Genomic DNA, 16,604 nt, shown 5'->3' with positions numbered 1-16,604 from the left:
AGCTCTGAAGCCACACTCCTTTTCCCTCCCTCCTCTGCTTTTTTTTCCCCTTACGACAACCCCACTCCAACAGACAGAGAGAACTGCAGTTGTTTAGTCCCTTTATTGTCATTCCACAGGTAACTGCTACATCCTCTGCACAGGCTTAATGCCCAGGATGTCGAATCCTTTGGCCATGATGGTGGCAGTGGCTTCGCACAGCAGCAGCCTCCACATGTTCACCTTCACGATCTGGCCTGGAAAACAGACAGAGGAGCTGGTGAAGCTGCTCAGAACGACAGTACCCTGCCATGGGAACCCTCTGCTCCCAAACCAGGCCCTTGATGCACTGGACCCTTCCCGCTCAATCATAACACAGTCTCTGTCAATCCTCCCACATGGACACAGCAGTGTGACAACAGCCTTTCCAACACAGGGTAACACCCTGGAGCTGGATGTACCCACAGGATGGGACACAGGCACACACAGCACCTCCTGGCCAGCACTCACCAGTCTGCCTGTCCTTCTCCACGCAGTAGCAGCTGTCGTAGAACTCGGTGAAGGTGGTGGCCAGCTCATACAGGTAGTCACAGAGTGTGTGCAATAACAAGTCCTCCAGGATCTTCTGCAGGATCTCAGGAAACCTCAGGATGCACTTGCCCAGCTTCCACTCCTTCTCATGGTCGAGGACAAGCACCTCCTCCCTGGCTGCCTTCCGCAGCATCTGCTCATCGATGTTGGCCAAGCGAGCAATGGCCCTGGAAGGGTCCAGAACAGAGGCTGCTTGTGAGGGTCCCACTGCCCAGCCTGCCCAGGGCCACCTGTCTGGCCTGCCTCAGGGCTGATGGCCTCCCCTGCCCAGTCCTGGGTGACCAAAGAGGACAGTCAGCCCTGGATCCAGGAGGGCACTGCAGAGGAACAGGGAGGGACGGGCCCAAGGCACCTGCATCAGCCAGGACAGCTGATACTGCCAAGCAAACCAGGGCTCAGGGAGCCAGAAAAACTGGGGTGTGGCAATATCTGAGCTGAGCAGCTGCTGGAACACAGATGCATCCCTTTCCAACCACCTAAATCCTCTGCTTCCCAGGAACTCCCACAGTTCCCTCCCTGGGCTGTGTGTCACACAGAGGAGCCAGTTTGGGTGGCACTGGACACATTGTGTGCAATAACAAATAAAACCTTGTCCGTGGTGCATACCAGTGTAGCTGGCTTCTCTTACAAACACCCCCAAACAGCACTGATGTGACTGCCACCCCTTGGCCCACATGTCCCTTTGTGACACAGCTGCAGAGAGCACCAGCTCCTGCAGCTCCAGCACCCCTCTCACCTGATGCGTGTGAAGGCATAGAGCAGATAGGCAGCTGTGTTCCCTCGGTCATCCAGCATCTTGTCAAAGGAGAACACGTAATCATTGAGCCTGTTGTGGGACAGATCTGCATATTTGATGCATCCAAAAGCCACTGATGTCTGGGCAGCTTTCAGCTCTTCTGGCGTCAGGACCTGGTGCAATTTGCAAACAGGCAAGAGTCAAGAGGAAGAATGAAGCACAGTGCACAGCCCTGGCCTGTCAGCAGGGCTCAGGAGGAGAGCCCAGGCTGCTGAGGCCAGTTACCCACCTGGTGCTCAGTTCACACACACTTCTCTGCCTCAGGGCACCAGGCAACTCCATACCCATCCCTCACTTCTCCTGCAATCCACTGGCACCACAGCCCTGCCCAGGTTAGGGCTGATTTCCTCTCCTGACAGCCCACAGGACCTCTGTGCCCCCCAGTCTGCCAGCTGTGATGTGCTCTGCTCCTGCTTCTTACATGTACCTGGAACAAATGTTGGTTGCCCTACCCTTATGGAGCATTTTGGTCAATCCAAACACTTACAAACCCCTCTCTGCTGGAACAGTGACAGCAGGGCAAAGCACTTTGTGCCTGACTCCTATGAGCCCTTTAGAGATTCTCAAGGTTTTGGTTTTTTTCCTTGCTTCCTCGTGTTCCTGTTTAAAAAGGGACTTTTCCCTTCCCCCTACACTACCCTTCCCAACTCCACTGCCTCACACTGTGCTTGGACAGTTTGGACTTTCTGTTACATTCCATGTGCCACACTATCCAGTTCTCTGCAGGCAGCAAGACAGAAGTCTCATTAAGCAATGCAGAGACCATAAGTCTGTGAACACATCTGGGAAGTTCTCAGGACAGAAGCAATCCCTCACAACTACCTTGTCCCGTTCCTTGTCTTTCAGCTTGTCCATGGCTCGTTTCAGTCCCTCCTCCAGCAGGTCTATGAGACGCACCGTGTCCCCTGAACGAGTCTTGAACTTCTTCCTGAAAACACACAGCCAAAATGAGCACCTGCATAACAGGCAAAACACTTCCACCCTCTGCCTGGTGCCCAGCAAGCTTAGGAAAACAGCACATGGCAAATCTTTTTGTATTGAATTGCCATCACATGGACTGCTCCAGAAATGAGAGAGTACCCACAGCATGGTCAGCAGGAATGGCCAGGAAGGACGCAGCAGTGAGAACTGTCCAGTTCCAGGCATTAAGCAGCACACAACAGCAGTACCAGACTTCTCCCAACTTTTGTTTCATCTACCATGGAGGTAGAAAGTAATGAAAATCATGGCCTACACCACTGCCATCATCTCCCAGTGCCACATGAGCTTCCACCAGCCCATCCAAGTGCCAGGCAGCAAGAGCCAGGCTTGGGAGGGAATGTGACCACAGCAGCAGTGACTGTGTGGCTCAAGGACAATGACACACAACACCACGACACAGTTACAGGTAACAGCACAGGAACCAGTGCTTTCTTTTGTGGTTTTTTTTTTGGTGTGCCACATACATACTTGTCAATGAATGAGAGCAAATCTCCTGCATTCACTCAAACTTTTTCTCCAAGGTACAGACCGAGGAAAAAGTACACCCAGACACTTACTTGTCTTCTCCCAGCACCACTCCAAAGGCAGCATGGGCCACTCTGGTGACTTTGGGATCATACCAGCCAATCATCTGTCCAGCTGCAAACACTGTTTGGAGATGCACAGACTGCAGGAAAATAAAACACCAATAACTGGTTCTCAATCCATTCCTCCAGGTGCAGTTTCTGCATAGCTTTATCCTAGCCACAATGATGCTCTTACAATAAGACTTAAAGTGTTTCCAGTTCCACAGACAAATTCTGCTTTGAAAAGTTCAACCTTTCCAAGAGTTTTCCAGCTCTACAGAAGCAGCAACTGGCAGATTCCCATCACTGCTCAGATAAGGAGTAAATATACCAATCACACTGAAGACCTGTGGTGTTCTACCTGTTACTGCTGCATCCATCATTTCACACACTTTGTCAGTTACAGCAGAGGGTGCTGAACTCACCTGGCCACTATCAACAACGTAGATGAGGATGTCACCCTTCTCTTCACACAGCCTGTGCTTCAGAGCAGCCAGGTCTGACGTGTCATAGGTGTAACCCCCGTCTGATTTCATGATTGTCAGCGGGACTGAGAAACCCGGCACGAACACGACCTTCCTGCCATCATCAACCTGCACAAATCCTGCCAAAGCATGGAAAACATTCTGTGCTGAGCCACAGCAGGGAGCCTCTGGGCCAGCAGCAACACCTCCCCTCCCTGCTGCCCCAGGAAGAAAAGGCCACACACTCACATAACCAAAGATATGAAAATACCTCCATGAGAACTCCATTGCCAACACAAGTCCCACTGTGTACAGCACTTGCAGAACTATGCACAAGTGACCAGATCTGCACAAATGGGGCCTTACCAGGAAAGACCTAATTCAAAAACTCCCATCACTTGCATCCAGATCTGCCTGTACAGCCACAAACCCATCACATAATATGGCATTAAAGGCAAGAGAAACTCTACAGAGGTATGATGAGGACTCTGCACAGTCTTTCTGAGGTGAGACAGTCAGAACACTTCAGATGGTGAGACTCAAGAACTGCAAAATCCAGACAGGAACACATAAAACCAGAGACTTTATGCTGCACTTGGCTTCTTGCCAGTTTCAAAGTCAACATGATCCCAAAATCCCACTGACTTCACAGAGACTTCTCAGACAAAGTCCCCACAGTCATAACACTAAGACTGGGAAGTCTGTCATATATTGCTCCTTGACTGTTTACTCAGAATACAATAAATTCCAGTAGTACCCTGTGCTACTGCCTACAAATATCACAGACAAACTGCTTTTGATATCAGCAAGAAAGATTTAGGCCTCCTGAAATGAGGAAAAGCCACAAAATGTCCTCTTAGGAAATGTGGCTGAGGAAAAAAGCAAACGTGGGGAAGATGCAACTTGAAAAGCATCAGCCCTAAGCCCTGCTGAATAGATTGAGGTCACCATGCTCATCCTCACAGCTGCAGAATCTGACCTGAGACCAAAAGCCTCACCTTTATCTTCAAATTCTTTCACAATGTCTTTCATCATGTCATGGTAGAAGGATTCCCCTCTCTCTACGATTGTGATGTCCAAACAGTTGTAGATTTTCTGGAATTCTTGAGGGAAACAGAACACAATACTTACATTAAAGGCACACAGTGAGAACCAGTGGCATGTTTAGCAGTGGGTACAGCAAGGCTGAAAAAGATTATCCACCTCTTGGTCAAAGCATCAGACTAAGACTCAGGAGACAAAAGATTTAGCTGCAAGTCTCCACTTAAGACAGCCCAGTACTTTGGTTGTACTGGCTTTTTGCTTTCAGCTGCTCTTAGCAGTGTGGCAGTGATTTTCAAGGGAAAGCAGAAGGGTGTGCCCAGACATAAAGTGAGGAAAGCCACACTGTTGTACAGCTGAGACATGATTCCAGATGTGTGAAGTCACCTCTGCGTGACACGTCACAGATGAGATTCCAGGCTTTAATGAAGTCAGGGTTTTTGCTCTGCAGCAGCACCACACATTGGTAAGCTCTCTTCTTGAACTCCTCCTCTGTGTCAAACCTCTGCTTGGATTCCTGCAGGGGAACACATGGAAAAGCACTGCTTTCTGCCCTGAAACAAACCACCACACAGAACAGGCTCTCCAATATGCTCATCTCAGACAGAAAGGCTGTGTGTGTGCTTACAAAGGCCTTTGATCATGCCCCACACAGACAGTTCAATACCAGATACCACAATTCATCACCCCATGGCTGGTTATCACAATAATCTACTAACAGTGACTTAATTCTTTCATTTCTCCAAAACTACGCTGCAATTTGTAAAGCTCCTCAATCTGCTTTGCTACACATACCTTGTAAAAAGCTTGGAGATCCCCAATGGGAGGAGAAACACTTAAGTAATCTGGAAATTTGTCCTGGAGGTGAGCAATGAGCATTCCAAACTGGGTGCCCCAATCTCCTAAATGGTTCAACCTTGGAACAATTAAAGAAGATAGTAATAATAATCTCTTAAATATATGCTTTAAAATACACACATTTTTAAAATATATATTCTAAAAGAAACACACTTAATACCAAACATAATACCAGAAACCCAAACAAACATAATACCAGAAACCCAGCCCAGGCAAGCTCCCCAGTTCCACTGCACTGAAGCTGCTGCTCACCTTGATTCCTCACCCTGCTACACTTGCTCTGCTTAGTATCAACTACCCATAAAGGGTTATTTGCTTTGTGCTTATAAATAAGACAAATACAGAGTAGAAGAGAGAGACAGGACTGCACAAAGAGCCCAGCAAGCCCAGCACACCAGGCAGAGCCTCACCTGAGAACATCATAGCCCACGAACTCGAAGAGGCGGGACATGCTCTCCCCGATGATGGTGGAGCGCAGGTGCCCAACGTGCATCTCCTTTGCAATGTTGGGGGAGGAGAAATCCACCACCACCTTGGGCACAGAACCAAAGGAACACAGGAATGAAAGGCCAGTCCCACACCTTCATGTGCTTGATCTGGGTTTTGTTAGGGGGAGCAGTGGGAAAGAGAATCACCCCTGCTGACCCTCAGCAGGAACATCAGAGTGAGCGTTGTGCAGCCCAGCTGAGGGTCAGGGATCACTCCCAGAGTGACCTGGGCACCACCCCCAGCCCCAGGGAGCCCCATCCCTCAGCCACCAGAGACCAAGTACAAGTGATCCACCCCATGGCCCCCAGTTCCTCTGCCACATCCCACATACTCTGCTCTAACACCCTGCTGACATGGACACCTGCTCAGCACATCCCTTCAGGGGGGAATTTCAAAGACACTGCAGTCCAGAACATCTCCCCTGTAGCAAGATGGCTGTGTGCCTACTGCTGTACCTTTTTCCTTTTGCCAATAGCTGGTGGCTGAACTCCATTGATCAATAAACTGCTCAGCTGCTTCGACACAAAATCCTTTCTCAAGTGGACATTGATAAAACCTTTGCAGAAAAAAACAGCAGTGAGTGCTGGGGCTGCAGAAGTGCCTCAGATTGTTTTTTGTTTCCTTCCCCCCTGGATTTCTGTTTTCATGCATCAAGCACAAGAGCACATCAAGTCAGCTTGACAAAACATTTTTCAGTCACAGGACAACAAAGCTGTCACTTGAAGACAATTTCTGTTCCCAGATTAGAAGAGTCTGTTCACATCACTACAGCCTTTACTGCAGGAGTCAGATGCTGCAAGCTACACCATTGACATAACTCCTTTTGTACACTGTCACTCAACAATCAATTTATAGAAACTTTTTTTTTTGTGAAAAAATAAGTAATTTGGTTTCCAGAATGCAAAACGAAATCCTGCTTTATCTTTTATTAAAAATTAATATCCTAAAACATATTGTTTCATCTGGGATAATTCATGTTCATGGTATGACAATGTCTTACTTCTCCTATTTCACAAAGCCAATGAACAAGCTCTAGCCCTAAAAGGGCTGTGCCATGGGATTTTTGTGTTTATGCTGAAGCCCTAAGGAATATGAGTCCTTGTATTTTTCCCTGGGTCACAGGGACAAAACAAATGCAGCAATTAATAACCTCCATGCTACTCCAGCTTCTCACTTCTGGGAGGACAAGGTCTCCTCACCATGCAAGCAACAGCAAGAAGGGCTGTCCATTTTTGCTGTGATTTCCTGACTGTGGCCTGATTCCTATCATCAATATCGAAAGAGGAAAAGCTGCTCCCTTAAGGATCAGTGGACAAATTAAAGGGCTCATGATCATACCTGCCAATTCTAATACACAAGCAGATTCTCTGCTGCTGCACAAGTCTGAGTGCTACAAAGCTCACCAAGATAGAAGTTAATTCACTGTGAAACTGCAGTTTTAAAGCACAAAACAGTAGAACTCAACTCAGCTTCCCTCTCAAATACAACTGCCCTTTTTGCTTTAAGACATACAAAGTGTGTAAAATGAAAGTATCTTACCAGGACCAGCAATTTCAACTTTGTCAATGCATTCATTGGCAGGAATGTTTTTTACTATTTTCTCCGCAATTTCTCGTGGGCTAACCTTCTGTTCCCTGGTTTTGAGCAGTATCTGGAACACAACAAAGATCAAGGAAAATTCAGTCCTCTGAGCAAAACATCACAGATACTGAAGCACTGAAATATCCTTATGGTCCTTCATAATACAGAGATGCACACAAAGAGAAACATCTCTAGCCAGTTTTACAGATAAGATCAGTTCTCCACAGCACAAGCCTGACTGGACCCAACATGTTCACCTCCTCCTGATCAGACCTCCTCCTCCTTTCTATGTCAGAAGAAAATCTCCAAGCCTTTTTTCTAAAACCTGCTACGTGGTTTGGTAAATTTGTGTTTTTCTAAGCTAGTAAAAGGCACAAACCCTTTAAAAATCAACATAGCTGGCACAGTCCTTCAATGCTTCACAATCCTGTTGATCAGTCTCATGGGTGTCCTCAGCTCTGCCAGCATTCACATTTGAAGTTCTGAACTGTGCCTCCAGCAGATGCTGAGTGTGGTTTCAGAGCAGGTCTGTTTGTTTATGATTAAATACAACCAAAGCAAACTGCCTTCAGTTCTGTCTTAGTCTCAAGCTTAATAAATAAATAAGTGAATAGATTAATAACTGAATAAATAAATAAAATCCAACAACCCAAGCAAACAAAGATAATCCCAGCACTACCCAATTTTCTTCAAAGAGCATCAGAAAAACTGCTGTTAAAGTAGTTTGCCTTTTCCCTTGGAGACACGAGCAGCCCACTGTGAGGAACTCAAAGAACAGGACACAAGTTTACATACAATGATAGTATCAGAGTGGTTTGAGTTGGAACAGACCTTTGAAGATCACCTAGTCCAACTACACAACTTCCCTGTCCATTCCCAAAGCATCTTCTCACATAGCTTTTTGTAAATCTTACATAAACACCCTTTAGGAGGATTCTGTAAGCTAGCCCAACCCATCCCATGCCAAACACTACATTCACACTTGTATAAAATTACCACAAGTATTTGTTTCTGAGCACATGATTTTCTGGTATTACTGTGATGTGTTTGAAAACAATCCCACTGAGGCCACAAAGATGATGGAGCTCTTTGTCAACTCAGAATTTACACTCACTGCTTGTATTTACTAATTTACAGTCTGCTTTAAAATGTATTTCTACTAAAGTTTCAGTTTTCTGTTTAACCTGTCATACACAGGATCCTTACAAAATGGTAAAGGCTTAAAAAAGGGCAAGAAAAACAAACCTCAGTAGCTTCAGTGTTACTCAAAGTGTAAACTACAGGAAAAACAAATGCAAACCCAGATTATGGGCATGTTACACCAATTACAGGCACGTTATGTGAACCATTCCAGAAATGGTTACCACACTCCTGTTGGAGCTCCTGGCTGAAGCCCCAAGCATTAATATGCTAATGAGCTGCCAGGAAAACAAAAGGCTTTTGTGAGAGTCCTTTCCACATCAGCAGCCTGCAGGGAGAGGCTGCTGCCTGGCACGTACCAGTGCTGCCCCAGTCAGGGCACTTCCCACTCTGCTGGCAGTCCCAGTGACCCTGACCCGTGTTCCAGCTCTGCCTGGAGGACACCCTGTGAAGACCTGCACCACAGCCAAGCCCCTAAAACAGGCTGACACAAAGTCCCCAAGCTGCTGCTCTCATCCCTGGCTCTGCCATGCTGACACACTGCCTGTGTGAGCACAGCCCCAGCCCAGTGCACTCCCTGCCTGCCCAGGAACAAACTCCTCAGCCAAGGCCACACTAGGGACCCTTATTCACCAGCACAGCTGACAGCCTGGAACTCGAGCCCTGGCTGCAAGGGGACTGATCAGACACCCAGCTATGTGAGCCACGCCGTGCTGGGAAGCCTGGGCTGCCCGAGCATCCCGACCGCGAGTTAATTGGGGTAACGCGGCGGTCAGGAAGTGGCAGGGCAGTCACCCAGGGTGGCACCACAGTGACAACATGCTAATGAGACTGAGGGGAGACACGGGCCCTGGGAGGGCAGTTCTGCCTGGCACTGCAGCCCAGAGCCTGCTGCCTGGCACGTATGGTGCCCCTGCTGCCCCAGCCACGCTCACTGCACGGGGACAACCTGGGACAGCAGAGCTCCACCAGTGGCAGGGCAAGTTCAGTGTCACAACCGCCAGTCCAATGGGTTAATAAAGGTTAACTGACAACAGGAGGTGTAAAAAGAGGAGTTGCTTCTGTTCAGATTGCCAAATAAAAGACCTGTAATTACAAAGTGTCTACTTAGTCACCCAAAGGCATCAGTGCACTGAAAGTTTGGGTGTTTCAGCACCCAAGTTAGAACACACTACACCTTCTTTCTCCCACACCTCCTGGATTTACTTCAGCACAGTCCCAGCCCACTGAGCAGGCTGAGCAACTGCTGAAGTGTCTGATTCTATTTGGGTCCCCTTTGGTCAAGCTCCCTGTACCCAGGGAATTAGCAAGAGATGCTAAATAAAGGACTGAGCCAGAGGAGTATGAAGGGAAGTGCCTGAGCAGCAATCCACACCTGGCTGGGCTCTGAGAAAGCACTTCCTGAGCACACCCAGGCCTGACAATGCCCAGAGCCTTCTGGCTGGAGCTCAGGGAGGGCACTTTGGGATGTAAGACACATGGATCCAAACTCAACAGAGCACACAGGACAGCACCTGGGCCCCTTTGCTTTGCTGTGTGTGTCTGTGGGCAGGAGGAAACCACAGCAGCCACAGCAATGGGAGGTGTGAGCCCAGAGGGGCAGCTGGAGATGCCCCTTTGTCACCTGGCCTGTGAGAAGGGGGTATGTGCACACAAAAATGTGGATATATTACACTTTCCTGGCACTAGAGAAGAGCAGTTAGAGATATGCAGGTGTTTCTCAAGATTTTGCAATTCTCTAGAATCATGATTTATTGTTTTGCTGTTTTCAGTTCCAAACACACAACTCACTAATTGGTAGTTAATTGCACATCATTAGTAAATCGATGCAGCACTTAAATCCTGATTTGATTTAGATCCCATGAACCAAGCAGATTTTCTGTGCCACACACATTAACTCCCTCATACCAGGCAGCTGAACAGAGGTTTAAAGGCCAGCTCTGTAAAGGCCAATGCTTCCTTTAAAATGCCATTCAACACTCACTCAATTCTCAGCCCAGAACAAGTCTCATATTGCAACTCTCACTGTGCTATCCCTTAGCTTCCAACAGACAACATCCCCATTTTGGCTTCTTTCTTGAAAATGTTTACATCATTTACCTGTGATATGCCCATGGCACTGTTACACTGGTAGTCCCCAAATTTGGGCTGCTGACTGGGTGTCACCACCAGAGGAGGGTTTTCTAAGTCTGGGTAGGCAGCCTGAATGGCAGCTCCAAAGATCTCCTGGAGACAGCTGTTGATATTAATCATGCTTTTGGTTGATTTACTTCTTTCCTCTTGAAGGCTCTGAAAAAGAAAACCACCAAAATCCAGAAGGCTAAATTCCCAACATCTGAGGAGCTGTTACATCCCACTTTTCTCCTTGGCAAAGCACAGCTGACAGATTTGGCTGACACCTCCAGGCACAGGAGCAATGTATATAACATAAAAATCACATGATTCTCCTGCTGAATCTCCCAGCACAAACCTTCCCCTGACTGCAGGGCTGCATTACTTCTCACACCTGTGCTGGTGAGCCTGGGACAGATCTCAGCTGGGCCACCTGGTCAAAAACTGCCCAAGATATAACCATGTGGGCTTACTGATCTACTGACATCTTCCATAAAACAGATTCCTGTTTAAAGAATCAAGAAATACCTGATGTGTCACCAATTAAGGTGTCAGAATGCAGAGCTACCATGCTGTCACACATCACCACTTACTGAGCTTGTCCTAATGACAACAAAAAAACCCACAAGGTCCAGCAATGATTTTTTATTCCCTCACCTTCTTTAGGAAGTTTAGCCGGTACTTGAGTTTTGCGTTTTCGTCTCGCAGCCCTTCCAAACTCGGGGAGACTCCCAAGCACCCAAAGTTCTTCAGACGCTCAATTTCTGCACTTAACAACTTGATCTCGTTTTCCTGAAAAGAAATTTGAGTTGTCACACAGTAATTCCTGGAGAGGGGACAGGAGGTGAGGAGCTGCAAGATCTCAGGCACAGTGCTAGTTTGCCTTGTAAAGGTAACAGCAGTGACATGCAAGCTGATTAATTCCAAATAATATTTGAAGATTGTTTCTAGTTGTGTGAAAAACAAGGATTCTGAAATATTCTTTCAAAAAGAAAATAGTCTCACTTATATCAAGACAGAAGTACAAGAATGACAACATGATAGGCTAACGAGAGTCCCCAAATAAGCACTTTCTCCAGCTTTAACAAAGATATCAAATTATTTGACTCAAAATTCCCTTTAGCCTGTTTCACCATCTCACAGGCCACAGCTTCAGAGGAGGAAAGACAAGCTCAAACCCCACCTAAGACAGGAATGCCAGAAGTAGTGTGCTGCTCCACAGGGGCATTTCTGCAGGGTGCACCCACTTCCACCTGGCCACACAACCTTTCCTGCCCTGTCCAGGAAGGAAATGTATGTCTTCTCCCTTAAAACTGACACAAGGCATTCAGGAGCACTTGGGGATTTCAGGAGGGCCTCTCTGTTCCAAACACACTTCCCTGTGTCCCACCAGACTTCACAGCCCCAACTCAGAACAATCTGTCAGCAGCAAAAAGGTTTGAAGCTGCTGCAAGGAGCAGGAATCTTCCTCACCCCAAAGAAATCAAACAGCTGAAGTTTCATCTCTGTTGTCCATCTCTTGTCCTCCCCATACCAGGCTTGGTGCCCTGAGCCACAAAGCTGGCTCTGACACAGAATGCTGGAGGCTACTGAAGGTTTGAGGGCCTTGGTGCTGCTGTGGAGGGGCAGTGAGCACTGCCCACCCTGGCTTGCCACCCCCTTGGCTCCCTCAGCCAGGCTCTGCTCTGCCAGAATTTCCACAGCAGGAAGCAGCTCAGGCTATTATTGCAGGCCACCAAACCTTATCAAAAAGGGCTCATTTACTTTGCTGCTCTTCAAACAATCAGACTATTTAATTAGGAAAAAAATTGGGCCATGGAATCTCTTGGTCTTGTACATCCACCTGAACAACAGCTTCCAGAAATGCTGCTGTAACTGCACATGCTCAAAAACCCAGGCTGAGGCAAAACAATCCTAAGATTGGCCTATTTGTGGGCCAAGCTGAAAATCAGTGCTTTTGAGGTCACTCTTCAGTTATGCTTCAGTTTGTGGCACACTTCTGTTACAACCTCAAGGTCTCCTCTGCTACAGAGGAAAACAATGCTGCTTCCTGCAGTTTGGATGTGAAGAAACAGGACTTTGAGAAAAAAACCCCAAATCTATATCAAATCCTCTTGTTTGGCATTTACACTACAACTAAAATCACTGAACAGCACAGCTGTACCTTATAAGCAACTCACTTCAAATAGTCCCATTTCAGCTTTTCTTTACAAAACTCAAGGCAGGTGTCCCAAAAATCAATTTTTCTGTCATTTACATACATACACAAACTTTCCCCCATAAGCAACAGCAAATAGATTTGTTCATTTTCAACTTTTCTTCCTGGCCTGATTTGGTAGCATTGCACATAATTCATAGACCCATTTGTAAAATATTCTATACTTCAAGTTAAAAACAGCACAGGAGATTTCACTGTGTTTTTACAGCTGTGTCACTGTAGGTTTCAGTGCCATTACAGTGACATACATAACTCATCCCCCAAGCCTAGAATGTGCTTTAAACATAAGTGCAAAGGTATCTTCAGCCCCTAATATCCCATAATCTGTAAATTCTGGGTCCACACAGTACTATCTTCCCTCTAGTGAAGTCACCAGCCTCAGGACAGGGCTCCAAGACCCCAAGGAGAATTCTGCATCGAAGGCAAACATTCTCCAGAACCAGAAACTCACGTTCTGCTTTTGAAACTAAAATCTCTGCAGGTCCAAGCCAACAAGCAGCTCACAAGTACTCTTCCTGCATTAAAAGATTCCCCCCAAGTTATAACTGGGATATTTCAGTACCACTGACAAGCTTTACCAAAGAGGAATCTGAGTTGGATTTTCTTACATAATCACAAACACCTCTGGCCACCCAAGGGAGGACTCACAGGAGGTGACATGACCAGTAACCTACTGGAGTTCCTCTCCATCCTGTTACACTAGAGGTGAGGAAAGGAAAGAGGTTTATCCATGTGCAGGGTCAGAAGCCAGAACCACAGTGCCCAGGAATCACCCACCCCTGGGCACACATCTGGCCCAAAGAGCTCCTTTACAGGGTGACTGTCATCACTTGGATTTGGCCAGGAGATGAAAAACTCTAAAATACTGCCACAGTTCAGCAAGTCTCATCTACTTTTTTCCCATGACTGCATCAAACCAGCAAATTCCCAGCACTGGCACCTGGAGGCATTCAGGAAGGCCCCACTTCAGATGTGGCCAAGCCCAGACTGTCACATTTTTCTCTCCTGTTTAGTGCTCCCCTTCTTCAGAAATTTCCATCAGGAGTCCTTATGTTGTTACTTGAGTGTGAACTGAGAGCAAAAGGTTCCACCGTGGTGGCCCAGTGCCTGCCCCAGCACTGCTGCTGCCACTTCAGTCTCTCTTTTATTGTGCTCATCAACAGCTTATAAAGATGATGAAATGAAGTCTTCATTCGAAAGGACCCAGCAGAAAAGCCTGAACTCAGCAATGCTTACACTGGGTTCCAGAACTGATGGGGCTGAGATCCCAGCAGCTGGGCTGGGACAGACACACAGCTGAGCACAGCTTTCATCTCCAGACTGGCAATGGGGGCACCCCTGCTCTGGGAACACCACTCAGCACTCTCCTCTCTCTGCTGAGCAGTGACAGGAGACAGGAAAATGGAATGCAGACTGGTTCAGAAAGGTTCCTCACTGGGAGGGTGCTGGTGCACTGAAACAGCCTCTCCTGGGAAGTGGTTGCAGCACCAAACCTGACAAGGTTCAAGGAGTATCTGGAATATGCTCTTAACAATATGGTTTAGTTTTAGATAGTCCAGTGAGGAGTGGGGAGGTGGACTTGATGATCCATGGGTCTCTTCCAACCTGAGGTATGGCATGAGTCTGTGACTCCTACACCCATAACCATGTTGTTGAGCTTGCCTGGAAAAAAGCTCTTCAGATGTTTACATCAGAAATGCCTCTCACCACAGCACCCTGTGACAAAGTTAATTCTCTAGCAAAGATCTGTGAATGCTAGATGTTATTGAAAGGATATGAATGCTACATTCTTCCTAAAAAAAAAACCACTCTACAAAACTTCAGCTAAGCCTTATAACAACTCCTCTCTCATGGTACCATCCAAGTGAGGAAGGGAGACAATGCCAGTACACCTCTGATCTAAAAGATGTGTGACTGAGAAAAGGAAGGGAAAAGCTTCTGTTCAGGTCAGCAAGTGTCACCTCCTGGTTTATTCTACCTGCACTGTCTAGGACAACTTGTCAGTAAAGGGTCATACCTGATGACCACCTCATGAGGAGCTGTGGGAATTACATGAGGCCATGCTGACATCTCCAAGGGCTCTTTGCTCAGCTCAGTACTAGAAATCTTCCCCTCACCTGTGAATACAAAAAAACTACAGCTTTTTCAAAGGACCAAAATCATCCTTACATTTTTCCTTAGCACATAAGACTGTCTTCCAAGAACCCTACCTGAGCAGCTGGGTAACATGAAACTTGCACAGGCTCCTGTCTCTAGGCTTTAATATGACAGAACTTTTCTCCATCAAAAGAAAAAAATCAAAAAGGAGAGAAAATGGCCTGAGAGAGCACAGCAAAAGGAGCAGAAGACTTCTCTTCCTTCCTTTCCTTGCCTCCTGCTCAGTTTTATCTCTACTCCTGCTCTGCCAAGCCCTGCTGAGCTGGCTGAGCACACACTGCTTGTTCTTTGTTGGGTTATTTTCCTGCAGGCTGGCTCCCCACAGGCTCCAGGGCATGCTGCAGCTGGAAACAGGGAGCATGTGGCTGGGAGAGACAGGCAGAGTGAGGCTCAGTAACTCTGCATGGCCTCCTGGAGCTGAACACTCCTGCTCCTTCCTGCTCTGCTTCCAGAGCCTGGACTGTGCTTAGGGACTGCTGATCAAACAGCAGCGACAGCAAAGGGAGAATACCTGAGATGTCCTTCCTCTCCTAGCAGCAACAAAGGAGAAAGGGAAAATCAAAGGCAAGGAGGAGTGCAGAGATTCAACCGCCAGATTTATGATCTCATTGCCTGTCATATATTTGTGAGCAGGAAGCACACTCCAAAGTTGCTCAAGAGCACACAAGTATGGCAGGCAAGAACCTAAAGGCCAAAGTCCAGGAGCTCTCAGCTGGATGCTCCTGAGGCAATGGGCAAGGCATGAGAAGTGACCCTGGAGGAGTCAAAAGCTTTCCTGAAGCTGCCTCTGCACTCACTGTCAGTACCGGTCATGGACCAGGACAGACCTGGCAGTTCTATTTTTTATTATTATCACCACTGAAAAGGCAAAGGGTTGTTACAATCTTTTTCCCAATCTAAGCACCTTGTGGCTGCAGTAAAGCTGTTCAGTAAATCTATTCACCAGCGTGCCAGCACACAGGAGGTGCATCCCTCCCCGGCTGCCCAGGGCTCCCGGACCCGCCGGGCGATCCCTGCCCGGCCAGATCACGGCACACACGGCCCCGGGGCGGTGACACCCGGTTCCACTGACGGCTCTGGAAGCTTTTCCGGAACGCTGCCGCGATCCCGCCCTGGGTGTGAGACAGGGCAGCAATGGAGCGCTGCGCTCAGTCCGGCACCGACGGGAGCAGCCCAGGAAGCCCCTCAGCCCTGCCCGCTCTCCGCGTTCCCTTCCCAGACAGAGCTCCCGCTCCCGCGGGGCCCAGCCACCCGCCGGGGCTCCCGGCACTGCGCGGGCTTCGGTACCGGGGAGCGCTCCCGGAGCTCGCCCGCCACCTGCGCCCCGCGGCTGTGCCGGTCGGGGCTGTCCCGGTCCGTGCGGTGCCGTGCGCGGCTGTCCTGCCCTGTCCTGTCCCGTCCCGCCCCGCCCGGCCCCGCACCTGCCGCGCCAGCCTCGCCGCGGACTGCGCCACGCGCGCCTCCATTCTCGGGCGGCCGGAATCGGGACCGGCAACGCGGGAACCGGAAAGCGGCCGGAGCGGCGCGGCCGCGGCTGCAGCGCCCCCGGGCGGCGGGGAGGAACCCGGAGGGGCGGCACGGCACGGCACGGCACGACACGGCTGCCCTGGGAACGGGGCGGCCTGGACACC

At 48.4% G+C, this 16,604-nt stretch overlaps 2 protein-coding genes across 5 annotated transcripts in view; one reads left to right on the top strand and one right to left on the bottom strand.

The window, feature by feature from the left end:
- LOC135453513 (rho GTPase-activating protein 7-like) overlaps positions 1 to 257 on the top strand; it is a 48,889-nt gene extending 48,632 nt beyond the window's left edge. For 2 of the 3 annotated variants that reach the window (XM_064724644.1, XM_064724646.1), the window contains one exon: positions 120 to 257. The gene's annotated coding sequence lies outside the window, so the exon portion shown is untranslated. The remainder of the gene's footprint in view (positions 1 to 119) is intronic. The other variant, XM_064724645.1, reaches the window with a different exon arrangement.
- RARS1 (arginyl-tRNA synthetase 1) lies at positions 85 to 16,479 on the bottom strand. 2 transcript variants are annotated; one of them, XM_064724648.1, is made up of 16 exons: positions 16,395 to 16,466; positions 14,834 to 14,933; positions 11,256 to 11,390; positions 10,587 to 10,775; positions 7,305 to 7,416; positions 6,221 to 6,321; positions 5,687 to 5,808; positions 5,214 to 5,334; positions 4,806 to 4,935; positions 4,376 to 4,480; positions 3,339 to 3,517; positions 2,905 to 3,014; positions 2,189 to 2,294; positions 1,307 to 1,479; positions 490 to 737; positions 85 to 236 (listed from the first exon to the last, which is right to left on the bottom strand). In XM_064724648.1, the coding sequence occupies exons 4-16, from the start codon at positions 10,737 to 10,739 to the stop codon at positions 127 to 129; spliced, it is 1,770 nt and encodes a 589-aa protein (XP_064580718.1). In that variant the 5' UTR covers positions 10,740 to 10,775; positions 11,256 to 11,390; positions 14,834 to 14,933; positions 16,395 to 16,466; the 3' UTR covers positions 85 to 126. The 2 variants fall into 2 exon arrangements, with proteins under 2 accessions (XP_064580718.1, XP_064580717.1); XM_064724647.1 differs by lacking the exon at positions 14,834 to 14,933 and having other exon boundaries at positions 16,395 to 16,479.
- Between the last annotated feature and the right edge of the window lie 125 nt (positions 16,480 to 16,604).

This window comes from Zonotrichia leucophrys, chromosome 13 (assembly GCF_028769735.1).
Source record: "Zonotrichia leucophrys gambelii isolate GWCS_2022_RI chromosome 13, RI_Zleu_2.0, whole genome shotgun sequence".
Classification (NCBI taxonomy): domain Eukaryota; kingdom Metazoa; phylum Chordata; class Aves; order Passeriformes; family Passerellidae; genus Zonotrichia; species Zonotrichia leucophrys.
This window is presented reverse-complemented; position numbering and strand designations above follow the sequence as displayed.